This window comes from Hemicordylus capensis, chromosome 17 (genome assembly GCF_027244095.1).
Source record: "Hemicordylus capensis ecotype Gifberg chromosome 17, rHemCap1.1.pri, whole genome shotgun sequence".
Classification (NCBI taxonomy): domain Eukaryota; kingdom Metazoa; phylum Chordata; class Lepidosauria; order Squamata; family Cordylidae; genus Hemicordylus; species Hemicordylus capensis.
Genome location: NC_069673.1, coordinates 3,003,269 through 3,016,052, shown reverse-complemented (window position 1 = coordinate 3,016,052; position 12,784 = coordinate 3,003,269). Strand labels below are relative to the sequence as shown.

Here is a 12,784-nt window from a genome sequence, read left to right as displayed (position 1 = left end):
CACCTTGTGACTTGTGCAAGTGCCCCATAGACAAGCCCATGGCCAGAAATTTTGCTCTTTAGCCGCTGGGGTCCCACAGGGTTCGGTTTTGTCCCCCACGCTGTTCAACATCTGCGCGAAACCACTGGGAGAGGTCATCCAAGGATTTGGACTGAGTTGTCACTGACTGCAATATGCAGACGACACTCAGCTCTCTCTCTCTCTCCTTATCGCCTGATCCCAGGGAGGGGCTGGGTGACCCGAATCGGGGGCTGGGTGACCCAAATCGGGGGCTGGGTGTGCGCTAGTGAACAGAAACTGAATCCAGACAAGACGGAGGTGCTGTTGGTCAGTAGGAGAGCCAATCGAGATGAAAGGATTCGTCCAGTTCTAGAATGGGTTACGCTCCCCTTGAAAGAGCAAATGCACAGCTTGGGGGTATTGCTGGGCCAACTCCTGACAGAGACTTGAAGGCTGGGGAAATGAAATGAATTTTCTTATGAAAATTCAAAATACCGATTAAAGACAGGGCTTAGGAAGATATGAAGCTGCCTTGTACCAAATCAGACCATTGGTCCATCTAGCTCATACTGTCTACACCAGGGATTTTCAAGGTTGGGTCCCCAGATGTTCTTGGACTTCAATTCCCATAATCCCCAGCCCCAGTGGCCTTTGGTAGGGGATTATGGGAGCTGAAGACCAATAACATCTGGAGACTCAACCTTGAGAATCCCTGGTCTACACTGACTGGCAGAGACTCTCCAAGGTTACAGGCACGGGTCTATCCTAGACTGAACCCGGGACCTTTCTGCATGCAGATGCTCTTCCACTGAGCTAAGGAGAATATCTTGCAGTGCTCACACATGGGGTCTCCCCACCAAATGCAACCAGCACAGACCCTGCTGAGCAATTGGCACAATCCATGCTCGCTACCACAAGACCAGCTCTCCCTCCCTGGGCTCGTCAAATTCAAGTGCCAGTGAGCCGTGGTGCCTAGAAATTTAATGGTGGTGCCTAGACTACTGTGTCATTCAGAGGTAGAGTTATTTGTTCCAGGCAGCCCTGTTTCTGTTCCAAGTATGTTACTTGTAAAGAGAATTCTATCATTCGAGGATTTGACAGATCTATCAATGGCGACTAGTCTGGTGGCTGTGGGCCACCTCCAGCCTCAGAGGCACGATGCCTCTCAATCCCAGTTGCAGGGGAGCAACAGCAGGACAGAGGGCATGCACATACCTCTTGCCTGTGGGCTCCCCAGAGACATCTGGTGGGCCACTGTGGGAACAGGATGCTGGCCTAGATGGACCTCCTTGGGCCTGATCCAGCAGGGCTGTTCTGATGTTCTTAGGATAAAGAGATGCCCATTTATCCACTCCTTCCAACATGTCCAACTTTACATCCAATCATTTTGTCAGGCGTTCATTGCCTGGCTCCTAGATTTTGGGGCTGGCTTCCAGATACAGAGAAGACCTGTCAAGGCCTGTATTAAGAAGTCTGGGAGCAGCCCCCAAATCGGGAACCTAAGAAGCTGTCTTCTACAGAGTCGGACCCTTGGTCCATCTAGCTCAGGATTGTCTTCACAGACTGGCAGCGGCTTCTCCAAGGTGGCAGGCTGGAGTCTCTCTCAGCCCTCTCTTGGAGATCCTGCCAGGGAGGGAACTCGGAACCTAGACACTCTTTCCAGAGCGGCCCCATCCCCTAAGGGGAAGATCTGACAGTGCTCACACATGTAGTCTCCCATTCAAATGCAAACCAGGGCAGACCCTGCTTAGCAAAGGGGACAGTTCATGCTGGCTACCACAAGGCCAGCTCTCCTTGTCAGAATCTGAACTTCTGCCAGAGAAGGTCGACTGCTGGAGACCCTGGATAACCAGCCCTCGAATCTGTCATGATGGGATTCCGTCACGGAGTCCAACAACACAGTTCGATTTGGCTGCTGCTCACAATGCTTTAGACACCATGTTCCTCACGTGGATTTCCTGTCTCCAGCCCAGACAGGACATTCTCAAATGAAGATGGCCAGGAATGTTTGAGAGGGAGGGGAAATAAGCTCTAGATATCCTGTGGACCGGGTGAAACCTTGTTCCAAGAGAGGCAGAGGTCCTGCCAGAGAGTTAACCGACCACTTCCTAGACACAAACCGGAGAAACTTAACGCTGTTTGCTCCGTCTTGGTGAACTCAGCCGTGTCTGGGAGAGGTCCAGCCATCCATCCAAGACCGCCAGGCATTTTACAGTTCAATGAACTTTTTCTGTCCTCCCCTTGGGGGAAATAAGACGCCGCCTGGATGTTTTTGTGATCCAGCGACCCACCACCCCTGACGTCAGCCCCATGTCTACAAACATTTTATTTGACCGTTGGTCAAAGTGTGAAGCAGTGAGGGCTTCCGACAGGAAGGAGAAAGACATTTGACAAGGCCCTCAGACACGGTCGGAATCAATCCAACCCGATAGCCGGGAGCGGCAATGTTGGCCCTCCCGATAGTTCTGGTGTTGGGTCCGAATCCAACATTTGGGGTTGTGCCTTAAGTGGTGCAGCGGGGAAATGCTTGACTAACAAGCAGAAGTTGCCGGTTCGAATCCCCGCTGGTACTATATCGGGCAGCAGCAATACAGGAAGATGCGGAAAGGCATCATCTCATACGGCGCGGGAGGAGGCAATGGTCAACTCCTCCTGTATTCTACCAAAGACAACCACAAGGCTCTGTGGGCACCAGGAGTCAAAATCGACTTGACGGCACACTTTACTTACTTACTAATAGATAAATAGGAGAATACTCCTTGTTTTGTTGGTTACATTTTTTTTCTCTCTCTCTCTCACTCACACACCCCGAATCCAAAATATGTTTCTTGCACAAGACAAGCCCTCACATCTTATGTTCAATGCGCACAACCATGCCCAATTTGCACATTATGTTGAACACATCTACATTGTCCACGCATGCAGGTTTCTGTACACACGTACATGGTTTTCCGCGAATGATTTCACATGTGTTCATTTTAAAAGTGAATCTGGCTACAAGGTCCTGCAGATGGGGAGTGCACCTTTTTAAAGTGGTGGTTGCCTTGTATTGAGCAGGAGGAGAGCAACTGGCCCTGTCCATCCCCAGCACAGCATCCCTCCAGTGGCTGCTGCTCGTGTCTTACCTTACATTATTATTATTGTGAGCCCTTTGGGGACAGGAAGCCATTTTATTTATTTGGGAACTTTTGTTGAAAAAAGTGGTATATAAATATTTGCCGTATTCGTACCCTCTTCCCAAATTGAGATGCTGACCAGGACTTTATGCCCACAGGACCTTGCTTGCGAGATCTTGAGGGGTTGGACCCGCCACGACGACGGGACCCAGCGACGCTTCCGCAACACACAGAAAGCTGAACCCTGGAACACTTGGCCAAAGCTGGGGACAGGGTGGCCTTCATGAAGTCTGCTTTGGAGCAGCAGCAACCGCCCTCTAGCACAAAGCACGCTGGGACCGATTCAAGACAAATCGGAATTGTGAAACTTCGGAGGAGATGACCAGGAGAGCTGGTCTTGGGGTAGCAAGCATGACTTGTCCCCTTAGCTAAGCAGGGTCCACCCTGGTTGCATATGAAAGGGAGACTAGAAGTGTGAGCGCTGGAAGAGATTCCCCTCAGGGGATGGAGCTGCTCTGGGAAGAGCAGAAGGTTCCAAGTTCCCTCCCTGGCAGCATCTCCAAGAAAGGGCTGAGAGAGATTCCTGCCTGCAACCTTGGAGAAGCCGCTGCCAGCCTGTGAAGACAATACTGAGCGAGATGGACCAGTGGTCTGACTCAGTATATGGCAGCTTCCTATGTTCCTATCCGCTAAAGCTAATTGCTGGAAGAATCAGGACAGAGAAAAAGAAGTACTTCTTTACACAACCAGTATTCCCTCCCTGGCAGCATCTCCAAGATCGGGCTGAGAGAGACTCCTGCCTGCAACCTTGGAGAAGCCGCTGCCAGTCTGGGTAGACAATATTGAGCAAGATGGACCAAGGGTCAGACTCAGTATATGACAGCTTCCAATGTTGCCACATTTTCATATCTGCGAGAAGTCACAGGAATATTGAAAGCTGCCTTATACCGAGCCAGAGTCTTGGTCTAGCTAGCTCAGTAGTGCCTACACTGGCAGGCAGTAGTTCTCCAGGACTGCAGGCAGGAATCCATCCCAGCAATACCCGGAGATGCTGCCAGGGCTTGAACCTGGGACATTCTGCATGCAAAGCAGATGCTCCCCCCCGAGCTATGCCCCCATCCCTTGGGAAACCTGATAGGAACATAGGAGGCTGCCTCACACAGACCGCCTGGTCCATGTTGCTCAGTACTGTTCACTGACAGGTAGCAGCTTCTCCATGTTTTCAGCTGATCTCTCCTAACCCTACCTGGAACCTTTTCAGACGGAAGCTTTACGTTGGGAGGCAGGGTGTGCGCTGACATATCGGCTAGATTTACCCCCAATTCCGTGTGATGTTTCAGAGAGCACTTCACACACGATTCGGGTTTTCTCCTCCGTATCGGAACCCGATTTATGTCCAGGGTAAAAAAAAAAAAATCCCTCTTTTTGTGTCAGAGTGTTAGCAACTACAGGGGGGGATGTGTGACCGGAGCCAAAGGATGCTTCTGACAAAAGCGGGTCTTGGTCCGCAGAAGCCCAGGGCCACCACAAGAGGTGTGTTAGTTTTTACGGTGCCACCAGATATGAACATAACAAAGCACCGGGCGCCACCTGCCGGCCTGTAAAGGAGCAGCAAGGGCCTATGCCAAGAATTTCAGGAGGCCCAATTCCAATTCCTGCGAGGCTCCTGCTCTCCCGTTCGAGGGGAAGCGATTGTCGAAATGGGTGGCCACAGAGCACTTGCAGCAGTGCCCAGACTCAGTGGACGGCAGGTCTCCTCCAGCTTCAGTTTTTGGATAGAAGAGTGAATTCTGGCCGGTGCGGCAAGGTAGACAAGCAAGTCAGAAAGCTGCCTGTAGGATTGCCACTAATCTGAAGCTATTGTAGTATTAGAGGGCAGATTTAGGAAGGTTCCCTTTCTGGAGGGATTGTGTCCTTGTGGGAACGGCAATGCTAAAACAGTAAGTCCTGTGCTTTTGTATTGCTCATGTTATCGTGATCTGTGTCTTGTATTTATTGCGCCTCTTGTTTTTAGATATCCAAATAATTCCAATGAGTTTCCTATAAACGTATTCCTTTCTGATACGTATACAGATGTTTCGCGTCTAGTGGCCAAATTCTGTACAACGGCGATTAAGACCTAGATACGGCGTGTCAGAGGTGGTTAATACAGGCTCTTAACTCATTTTGTGTTTATTTTATCTTATTCCATTTTATATTTTATGGAATGGTTCTTAATTGTATGTTTTAGATGTATGTATGTATATATATATATGCATGCACTGGTATCGATGTTCACTTTTGGGCACCCTTGTATCTGGATTTGATCTGTGTGCTGATCCCTGATCGTAATAAACTGAACTGAATTGCTATTCGCTGAGATCCCCCTCCCCAATTTTTGCATAGTATTAGAAAATCTCCAGACTTGATTTTCAGTCTTTCTGGAGGCTCCTGGCTCATCCTGGAAAGCTGGCTACACTAAGTGCATCTCTTATATGCCCATCAACGTCAAAGTTTGCAAGGGAGCAGCAGCAGGAGAGAGGGCATGCCCTCCAGCGGCATCTGGTGGGCCATTGTGTGAGGCAGGATGCTGAACTAGATGGGCCTCCTTGGGCCTGATCCAGCAGGGCTGTTCTGATGTAAAGCTTCGTCTTGAAGGTTCTTCCAGCCTTTGAACGCCTCCTGATAATTCTCAACTGGCCCCAGGAATTGAGCGAGTCTGCCGACAGGCTGATCTACCGTGAGGGTCAAGAAGAAATGGTGCTCAACTTCTAAGGATTCTGCAGCAAGCAAACCTGGTTTCTGAGACCTGCATAAATTGTGCATCGGGAACATTTGCATGCACTCACTGACTCTGCCTACTTTATTCAGCTTCCGCTAGACAGGGGGAAGATCTACAGTTATTTGGCCACTGAAGCCCCTCTCACACCCCAGTCATGTGAGATCCAACCGAGTGCCAGAGATTTCACCAGACATCGCTCGTACCTTTTCAAACCAATCTTCGCAGACCGAAGGGCTAGAAACCTGATTTTAAAAAAATTTACTCTCCCAAGCAAAAGCTGCAATTTTCTAGATGCAGAAGATTCTCTGTGGCCACCACACGTTCTGTGCTTTTCCCAAGCTGTCACCCCTGCCACAAATAGACACACTGGATGCCCTTTTTTGCTCCAACAAAGTCCAGCTCAACACAACCCTATTTTACCTTTACATTTATATCCCGCTCTTTCTCCAAGGTACCCATAGTGGCGTACATGGTTCTTTTTATCCTCACAACAACCCTGTGAAGTAGGTTAGGCTGAGGGAGAAGTGACTGGCCCAGAGTCACCCAGTGAGTTTCATGGCTGAGTGGGGATTTGAACTCGGGTCTCTCAGGTCCTCGTTCAGAAACACGGGTGTTCAAACTTCCAGACTATATTCAGACCACAAGAATTAAACACAAAGTATTTGGTCCTGGTGGTCCACCTCTGCCTTTTTCGGGTTTGATCACCAGCACACACAAATGAGTATGCCGTGAAGGCAAAACTTTCCCCCAGATAATGCATTTGCCTCTACGGCCAAATCGTTGGTGGTTCCTAGCAGCCTTATTGAACATAACTCAACAGTTAATGGCCAGTCTTGTCTGTAGCGACCACAAGAATGATACACAGATTCCTCTGGAATAAAGATTCATGGAAGAACCCAGCACTTCACAGTAAAAGGGACTCCAGCTTATTTATTTATGATTTCTCTGTGTAAACCGCCCTGAGCCATTTTTGGAAGGGCGGTATAGAAACCGAACAAACAAACAAACAAACAAAACAAAAGGAAGATTTTGCACTCAGAACCGTAGGCTCCCAACCAACCCTGGGTTCCAAGCAGTGTTCCTTGTAACAGGGATTCCCAGATATTGTTGACTTCAACTCTCATAATCCCCAGCCAAATGCCACCGCAGCGAAGGATGATGGGATTTGTAGTCAACAACATTGGTGAGTCCCTGATACAAGGAACATTGGTTCCAAGATGATGATGATGATTTATTTGATTTCTATACCACCCTTCCAAAAATGGGACAGAGAAATAATACATAAATAAGATGGCTCCCTGTCCCCAAAGGGCTCACAATCTAAACAGAAACACAAGATAGACACCAGCAAGAGTCACTGGAGGGATGTTGTACTGCGGGTGGAGAGGGCCAGTTACTCTCCCCCTGCTAAATAAAGAGAATCACCACATTAAAAAGGTGCCTCTCTGCCAAGTTAGCAGTTGTTGGACTACAACCCCCATCATCCCCTCTGGCCACTGTGGCTAGGGATGATGGGAGCTGTAGTCCAACATAGTCTGGAGACCCAAGGCTGGGTCCATCCAAGCGACACACGCGTACTTTCACAGATACCAGATGTTTCATAAGGGTTGGTATGCAAAACCCGATTGCTTAGGGAGTCTGCCAAGATCCCTTCACATTCTTTAAACATAATAAACCACCCCCCCCAAACAGCAGATAACCATCAGAGTGTGTGTGCGGGAGGGGAGAGAATCACAACACTCTTTTAAATACTCCCTTCAAATTCACCCGGGATCCACAGTATTGCTTTTAACTACAGCAGAGGGCTCCCCTTTCTTTCCTCACTCAACTAGACATGATAGCTAAATGGAACCCCCATGTAAAGCCGCAGTCTACCCCTGAATATTTGTACACCACCTGGAGATGTCTATATCAGGAAACCCAATAAATAAACAAAATATAAATCAAATAAATATTTGATGCCGGGGGGGGCGGGGGAGCCATAAGGGCGAGCCAACTACCTTGTCCTGTTCATGGGCTCCCTAAAAACACCCGGCTGGCCTTGGTCGGCATGCCCGTCACCGAGAGTCGCAATTCTCCAGAGAGTGACAACAACAAATATTCATATATACCACTTTTCAACAAAAGTTTCCAAAGGGGGTTACATAGAGAAATAATAAATAAATAAGATGGCTCCCTGTCCCCGAAGGGCTCACAATCGAAAAAGAAACATAAGGCAGACACCAGCAACAGTCACTGGAGGGATGCTGTGCTGGGGGTGGAGAGGGCCAGTTACTCTCCCCCTGCTCAATAAAGAGAATCACCACGTTAAAAGGTGCCTCTTTGCCAAGTTAACTATAGGGCTTCATTCCAAGCAAAGCTCAGCTCCAGAACCTATTTTCCACTGCTATAGCTCTCCCTAGAACACCTCCCACGTATGACACAATTCAACCAATTTGCAGCTAATTACTACTGCTACGGATATTTATAGACTGCTCTGCAACAAAATTCTCAAAGCGGCTTACATAGAAAAAATGGGGAAAAAACCCATGCATCAAAAAGGTCTCTGAGCATGTGCAGAGTGCTGCTCCTTTCCTGCCGAACTGGCTAATGCACATACTTCTGGGACGGGGACAGCTTCCACAGCCAGGGCCGGCCAGAACATTCGCCACCTCCGAGCAACAGCATCAGCATTTGAGGGGTGTCCCCTTCCCAGAATGCTCTGAAATGTCACCAAGGATGCTGGAACATAGAAGTCCTATTCAAACATTAAGCTGAAGACTTGCATGAGTGTACAGCACACACACATACAGGATATCCACAGGTTATGTTTCCTGTCTATATCCCGTCTATATCCTATTTCACCTGTCTATTTCGCCTGTCTATTTCGCCTGTCTATTTCACCTGTCTATTTCAGGGCCCTGTAGAGATAAGACAAATATTTATATACCGCTTTTCAACAAAGCGGTATACATAGATATAAATAAATACATACAATAAAATAAAATGGTTCCCTGAATGACTCACAATTTTAAAAGGAAATATAAGATAAGACAGCAGCAGCAGCCACTAGAGGGATGCTGTGCTGGGGATGGATAGGGCCAGTTGCTCTCCTCCTGCAAAATAAAGAAAAATCGTCACTTTTAAAAGGTGCCTCTTTCCTCTATTATCAGGGGACCCGGATGCACCTCTAAAACCAACACAGGTACAGTCACTCACACAAGGACATGAGCACTGGTCTTCTGGTAGGCAAGCATGAATTGTCCCCTTTGCTAAGAAGAGTGCACCCTGGTTTGCATTTCAATGGGAGATTACATGTGAGAGCACTGGAAGATCTTCCCCTTAAGGGACGGGGCCGCTCTGAAAAGAGCACCTCTACGCAGAAGGTTCCAAGTTCCCTCTCAGGATTTCCGGAGAGGGCTGAGAGAGACTCCTGCCTACAGCCTTGGAGAAACCGCTGCCAGTCTGTGAAGACAATCCTGAACTAGATCGACCAATGGCCTGACTCAGTATATGGCAGCTTCCTACGTTCCTAAAAGAGTGATCCACGAGTTGATCCTGCGCAGCATCGGCAGATGTCTGAACACTTCTCAGATCTGCACGGTGTATGTTGGCAGTCCAGGCAAGGACTTGGTCTCTGCCTTGTACAGCTGAACCAGACCAGCCGGGCCAAGATTTCCAGACGGGACAGATCGGTGGCACCTCTCATGGTGGAAATTACATCCTGGAGGCAAATCACGGGGCAGGGCAGACACGCTGAAGACAGGCTGGAGCAAGTCGTCCAGTCTGCTTGGCGGTCTGGTGCCACAGGTGAAGGTGCTGATTTAGCAAATTCACCCCCCACAAAAAAAAAATTTAAAAAATCGACAACCCCTGCACTAAAATACTGTGGGTTCACACAATTCAAATTTAAAAAACTGTAATAGCTGAGCCTGGCCACCCCAACATGAAAGCAGAGGCCGAAATTAGGTGGGTGGCCCAGACGGAGCGAAAGGCATACTGTACATGCTCAGAAACTCTCTCAACACTAGTCTCGTCGTTCCACAAGTCTCAGAGCTGGGATCCTGGGGAAAGAGCTGGTCTTGTGGTAGCAAGCAGGAATTGTCCCCTTTGCTTAGCAGGGCCTGTCCTGGCTTGTATTTGAATGGGAGACTGCATGTGTGAGCACTGGAAGAGATTCCCGTTAGGGAATGAGGCCATAGCTCAGTGGAAGAGTATCTGCCTGCTTGCAAGCAGAAAGTTCCAAGTTCCCTCCCTGGCAGCATCTCCAAGATCGGGCTGAGAGAGACTCCTGCCTGCAACCTTGGAGAAGCTGCTGCCAGTCTGTGAAGACAATACTGAGCTAGACAGACCATGGTCTGACTCAGTATATGGCAGCTTCCTAAAAATCAGGTTGCAAGATTAACAGTGCAGCCATACATAACAGGGGTTCTCAGCCTTGTGCCCGCAGATGATGTTGGACTACAACTCCCAATTTATTGAGGAATTTATTCAGGCTGGGGATGATGCGAATTGTGCTCCAATAGCAACGATAGGGGATGACCGGAGTTGTTAATATGCACAGAGTATACACCGTTTCCTAGGAGTAAGCCCTGTCGAACATTTACAAGAAATATTTATTTTAGTATTTTATCTTTTATTTTATATTACAGGATTGCTCTCGAATGCCTGCTTGTGGGTACTTTTCTAAAAAGAAGGAGGGTCTCGAATGTACCACCCTCGGACCTGCCTCCTAAAAGCCCCATTCCATCAGCTCATTCGGCTGTCATGTGGGACTCTCTGCACATGCTCAGAGACCCCCTTGCCTTCATTCGCATTCACTTCCAAAGCGGAGGCCCTTCCTGCAACTTCCAGAGGAGACCATTTGTGGAAGTGCATTCGCGGACACACACACCCCACTTCACAGCCTCGCCTCTCTCCCTGCTGCCCTCGTCCTCCTCCTCCCGTCACCCGCCCCCAAACTTGTGTGAAAGCAGTCCGCCTCCGATCTGCCTCTCGATGCTCCAAGGGCATTAGCCACCGATTGATTAGCTTGCCTACTCTTGCCTACTCTGCCTACCTTTTATAACAAGACCCAGACCATATCGCTGGACGAAACCAAAAGGTCACCCGAGCCCAGCATTCTGTTTCCAAAAGGGGACAGCCAGATACCACTGGGAAGGTCACGATCAGGGCATGAAGGCCCTGTCCTTCCTTGGACAAAGTACCCTGAAGTTGGCTTCCTCGGCACACGCCAACCCACTTCAAACTGTAAGCTCCTCGTGGGAGGGAGCTGTCATTTCTGCCTACGCTCTCACGACACCATATATGCTGATCCTAACTATCTGCCCTTGGCAATTCTGCCATTTTTTTTTAGTTTGCATTATCAAAAACATGGACCTTCAAAGCCCTACCCGGCTTAGGTCCGGGCTACCCAGGGAAGGTCATCCTGAGCTACGGAATACACTCCCTGTAGCTAGCCGGGGTTTCACATCATGGCCAGCCTTTCAGAGAGCCCTAAAGACGCATTTTTTCAGCCTGGCTTTAATTTTTAATAGCTTGTTTATATGCACGTGCACCATTTAGAATCTAGGCTGGGTAGCATCAAAGTTTAATAAATAAGTTAATATAATAATATAAATAATAATAATAATATGGGACAGCACGAATACTACTCCTTGAGTTAGCCTAGACCCTTGGAAAGGGCCCGATTATTCAAGTACCAAATCCAGTCAATAACATCGGGCAGCGTGTGTGTAAATAGCAGAACAACAACAACAACAACAAGAGGAGAAGGGAGAGGATATTTTGCTTCCCCCACAAACTGGAACAAAGCGGCGCCCATCATCCCAGGCCAGCACAGCTGCAATCTCCCAAGAGCCGCTCAGCCGATAAGCCCCGGCGCGCGCCTTCCGCCCGCGTCGCTGTAGCCTGCCCGGGGCAGGGACCCTGCCTGCCTGCCTGCCCGCCGCCGCCCGCGCCCCCTCCTCGCGCAGCAGCCGCCCCTTACCTGGCTCTCCAGCATCATCGTCGTCACCGTCTCCTTCGCCTGCCGCCGTGCATCGTCCCCAAACAGCTCGCTGGAGGAGGAGGAGGAGGAGGAGGAGGAAGGCGAGGAGGGCGGGCAGCCCTGCCTTGGCGAGCTCTCCGCCCCGCTGGCTTCACTGGCCGCCTGCCATGCCGGGCTGCTCCCCTGCTTCGCTGCTGCTGCTGCTGCTGCCGGCGGCGCCTCGCCTCGCCTCGCCTCGCCCGAGAGCAGCCCTGCCTGCCTAAGCCTGGCGGCGGCGGCGGCTGCAACCACAGCAGGTCGCCGGGCGGGCTGTCGGCGCCCCGGGCAGCGCAGCCGCCTGCGCCGGGCTCAGCGCGCAAAGCAGCCCCCCGGGCAGCGGCCGGCCTGAGGCGCTCCTGCGGCGGGCGGCGGCGGCGGCACGAGGGCGAGGCCCGGCCGGGGGCTCCATGAGCGCCGCTCCTGCCCGCCCGCCCGGCTCGCCTGCCTCTCCTCCGCCTCCGCCTCCGTCAGCCGCCTATTGTTGTCTGGGCGCTCCCGGCTGGCGGGGCCCCCGCGTGGGAGGCGCCCCTCGCCCCTCGCCGCCGCCGGCCCCCGAGCCCCCCGGCCACGCCGCCGCACCTGGCTCGCGCCTGCAGAGGAGGAGGAGGCGGGCGAGCCGGGCAGGCGGGCACGTTGCCGAGCAGCTGGCAACAATTTGCCGAGGGAGGGCGAGCGCGTGCTGCGGAGGAGGCGGGGGGAGGCCGGCGGGACTCCTCTCCGGAGCGACTCGCCCGCTTCTCCTTTCGCCTCCCGCCGCTGCTGGCCTGTTCTTAGGAGCGACAGCAGCCACGCCGGTTGGTTGGTTGCTTGCTTGCTCTGTGTGTGTGTGTGTTTTCGGCGCGCCTCTGAGCACGTGCAGAGTGCCCTTCGCCCTCCACCCCCGTGGAACAAAGAGGACGC

At 50.9% G+C, this 12,784-nt stretch overlaps 1 protein-coding gene across 1 annotated transcript in view; it reads right to left on the bottom strand.

Annotated features, from left to right (window-relative positions):
* RALGDS (ral guanine nucleotide dissociation stimulator) overlaps positions 1–12,784 on the bottom strand; it is a 125,438-nt gene extending 112,654 nt beyond the window's left edge. The window contains exon 1 of the mRNA XM_053282226.1: positions 11,846–12,784. Coding sequence (XP_053138201.1) covers positions 11,846–11,863 — 18 coding nt within the window. The 5' untranslated portion in view covers positions 11,864–12,784. The remainder of the gene's footprint in view (positions 1–11,845) is intronic.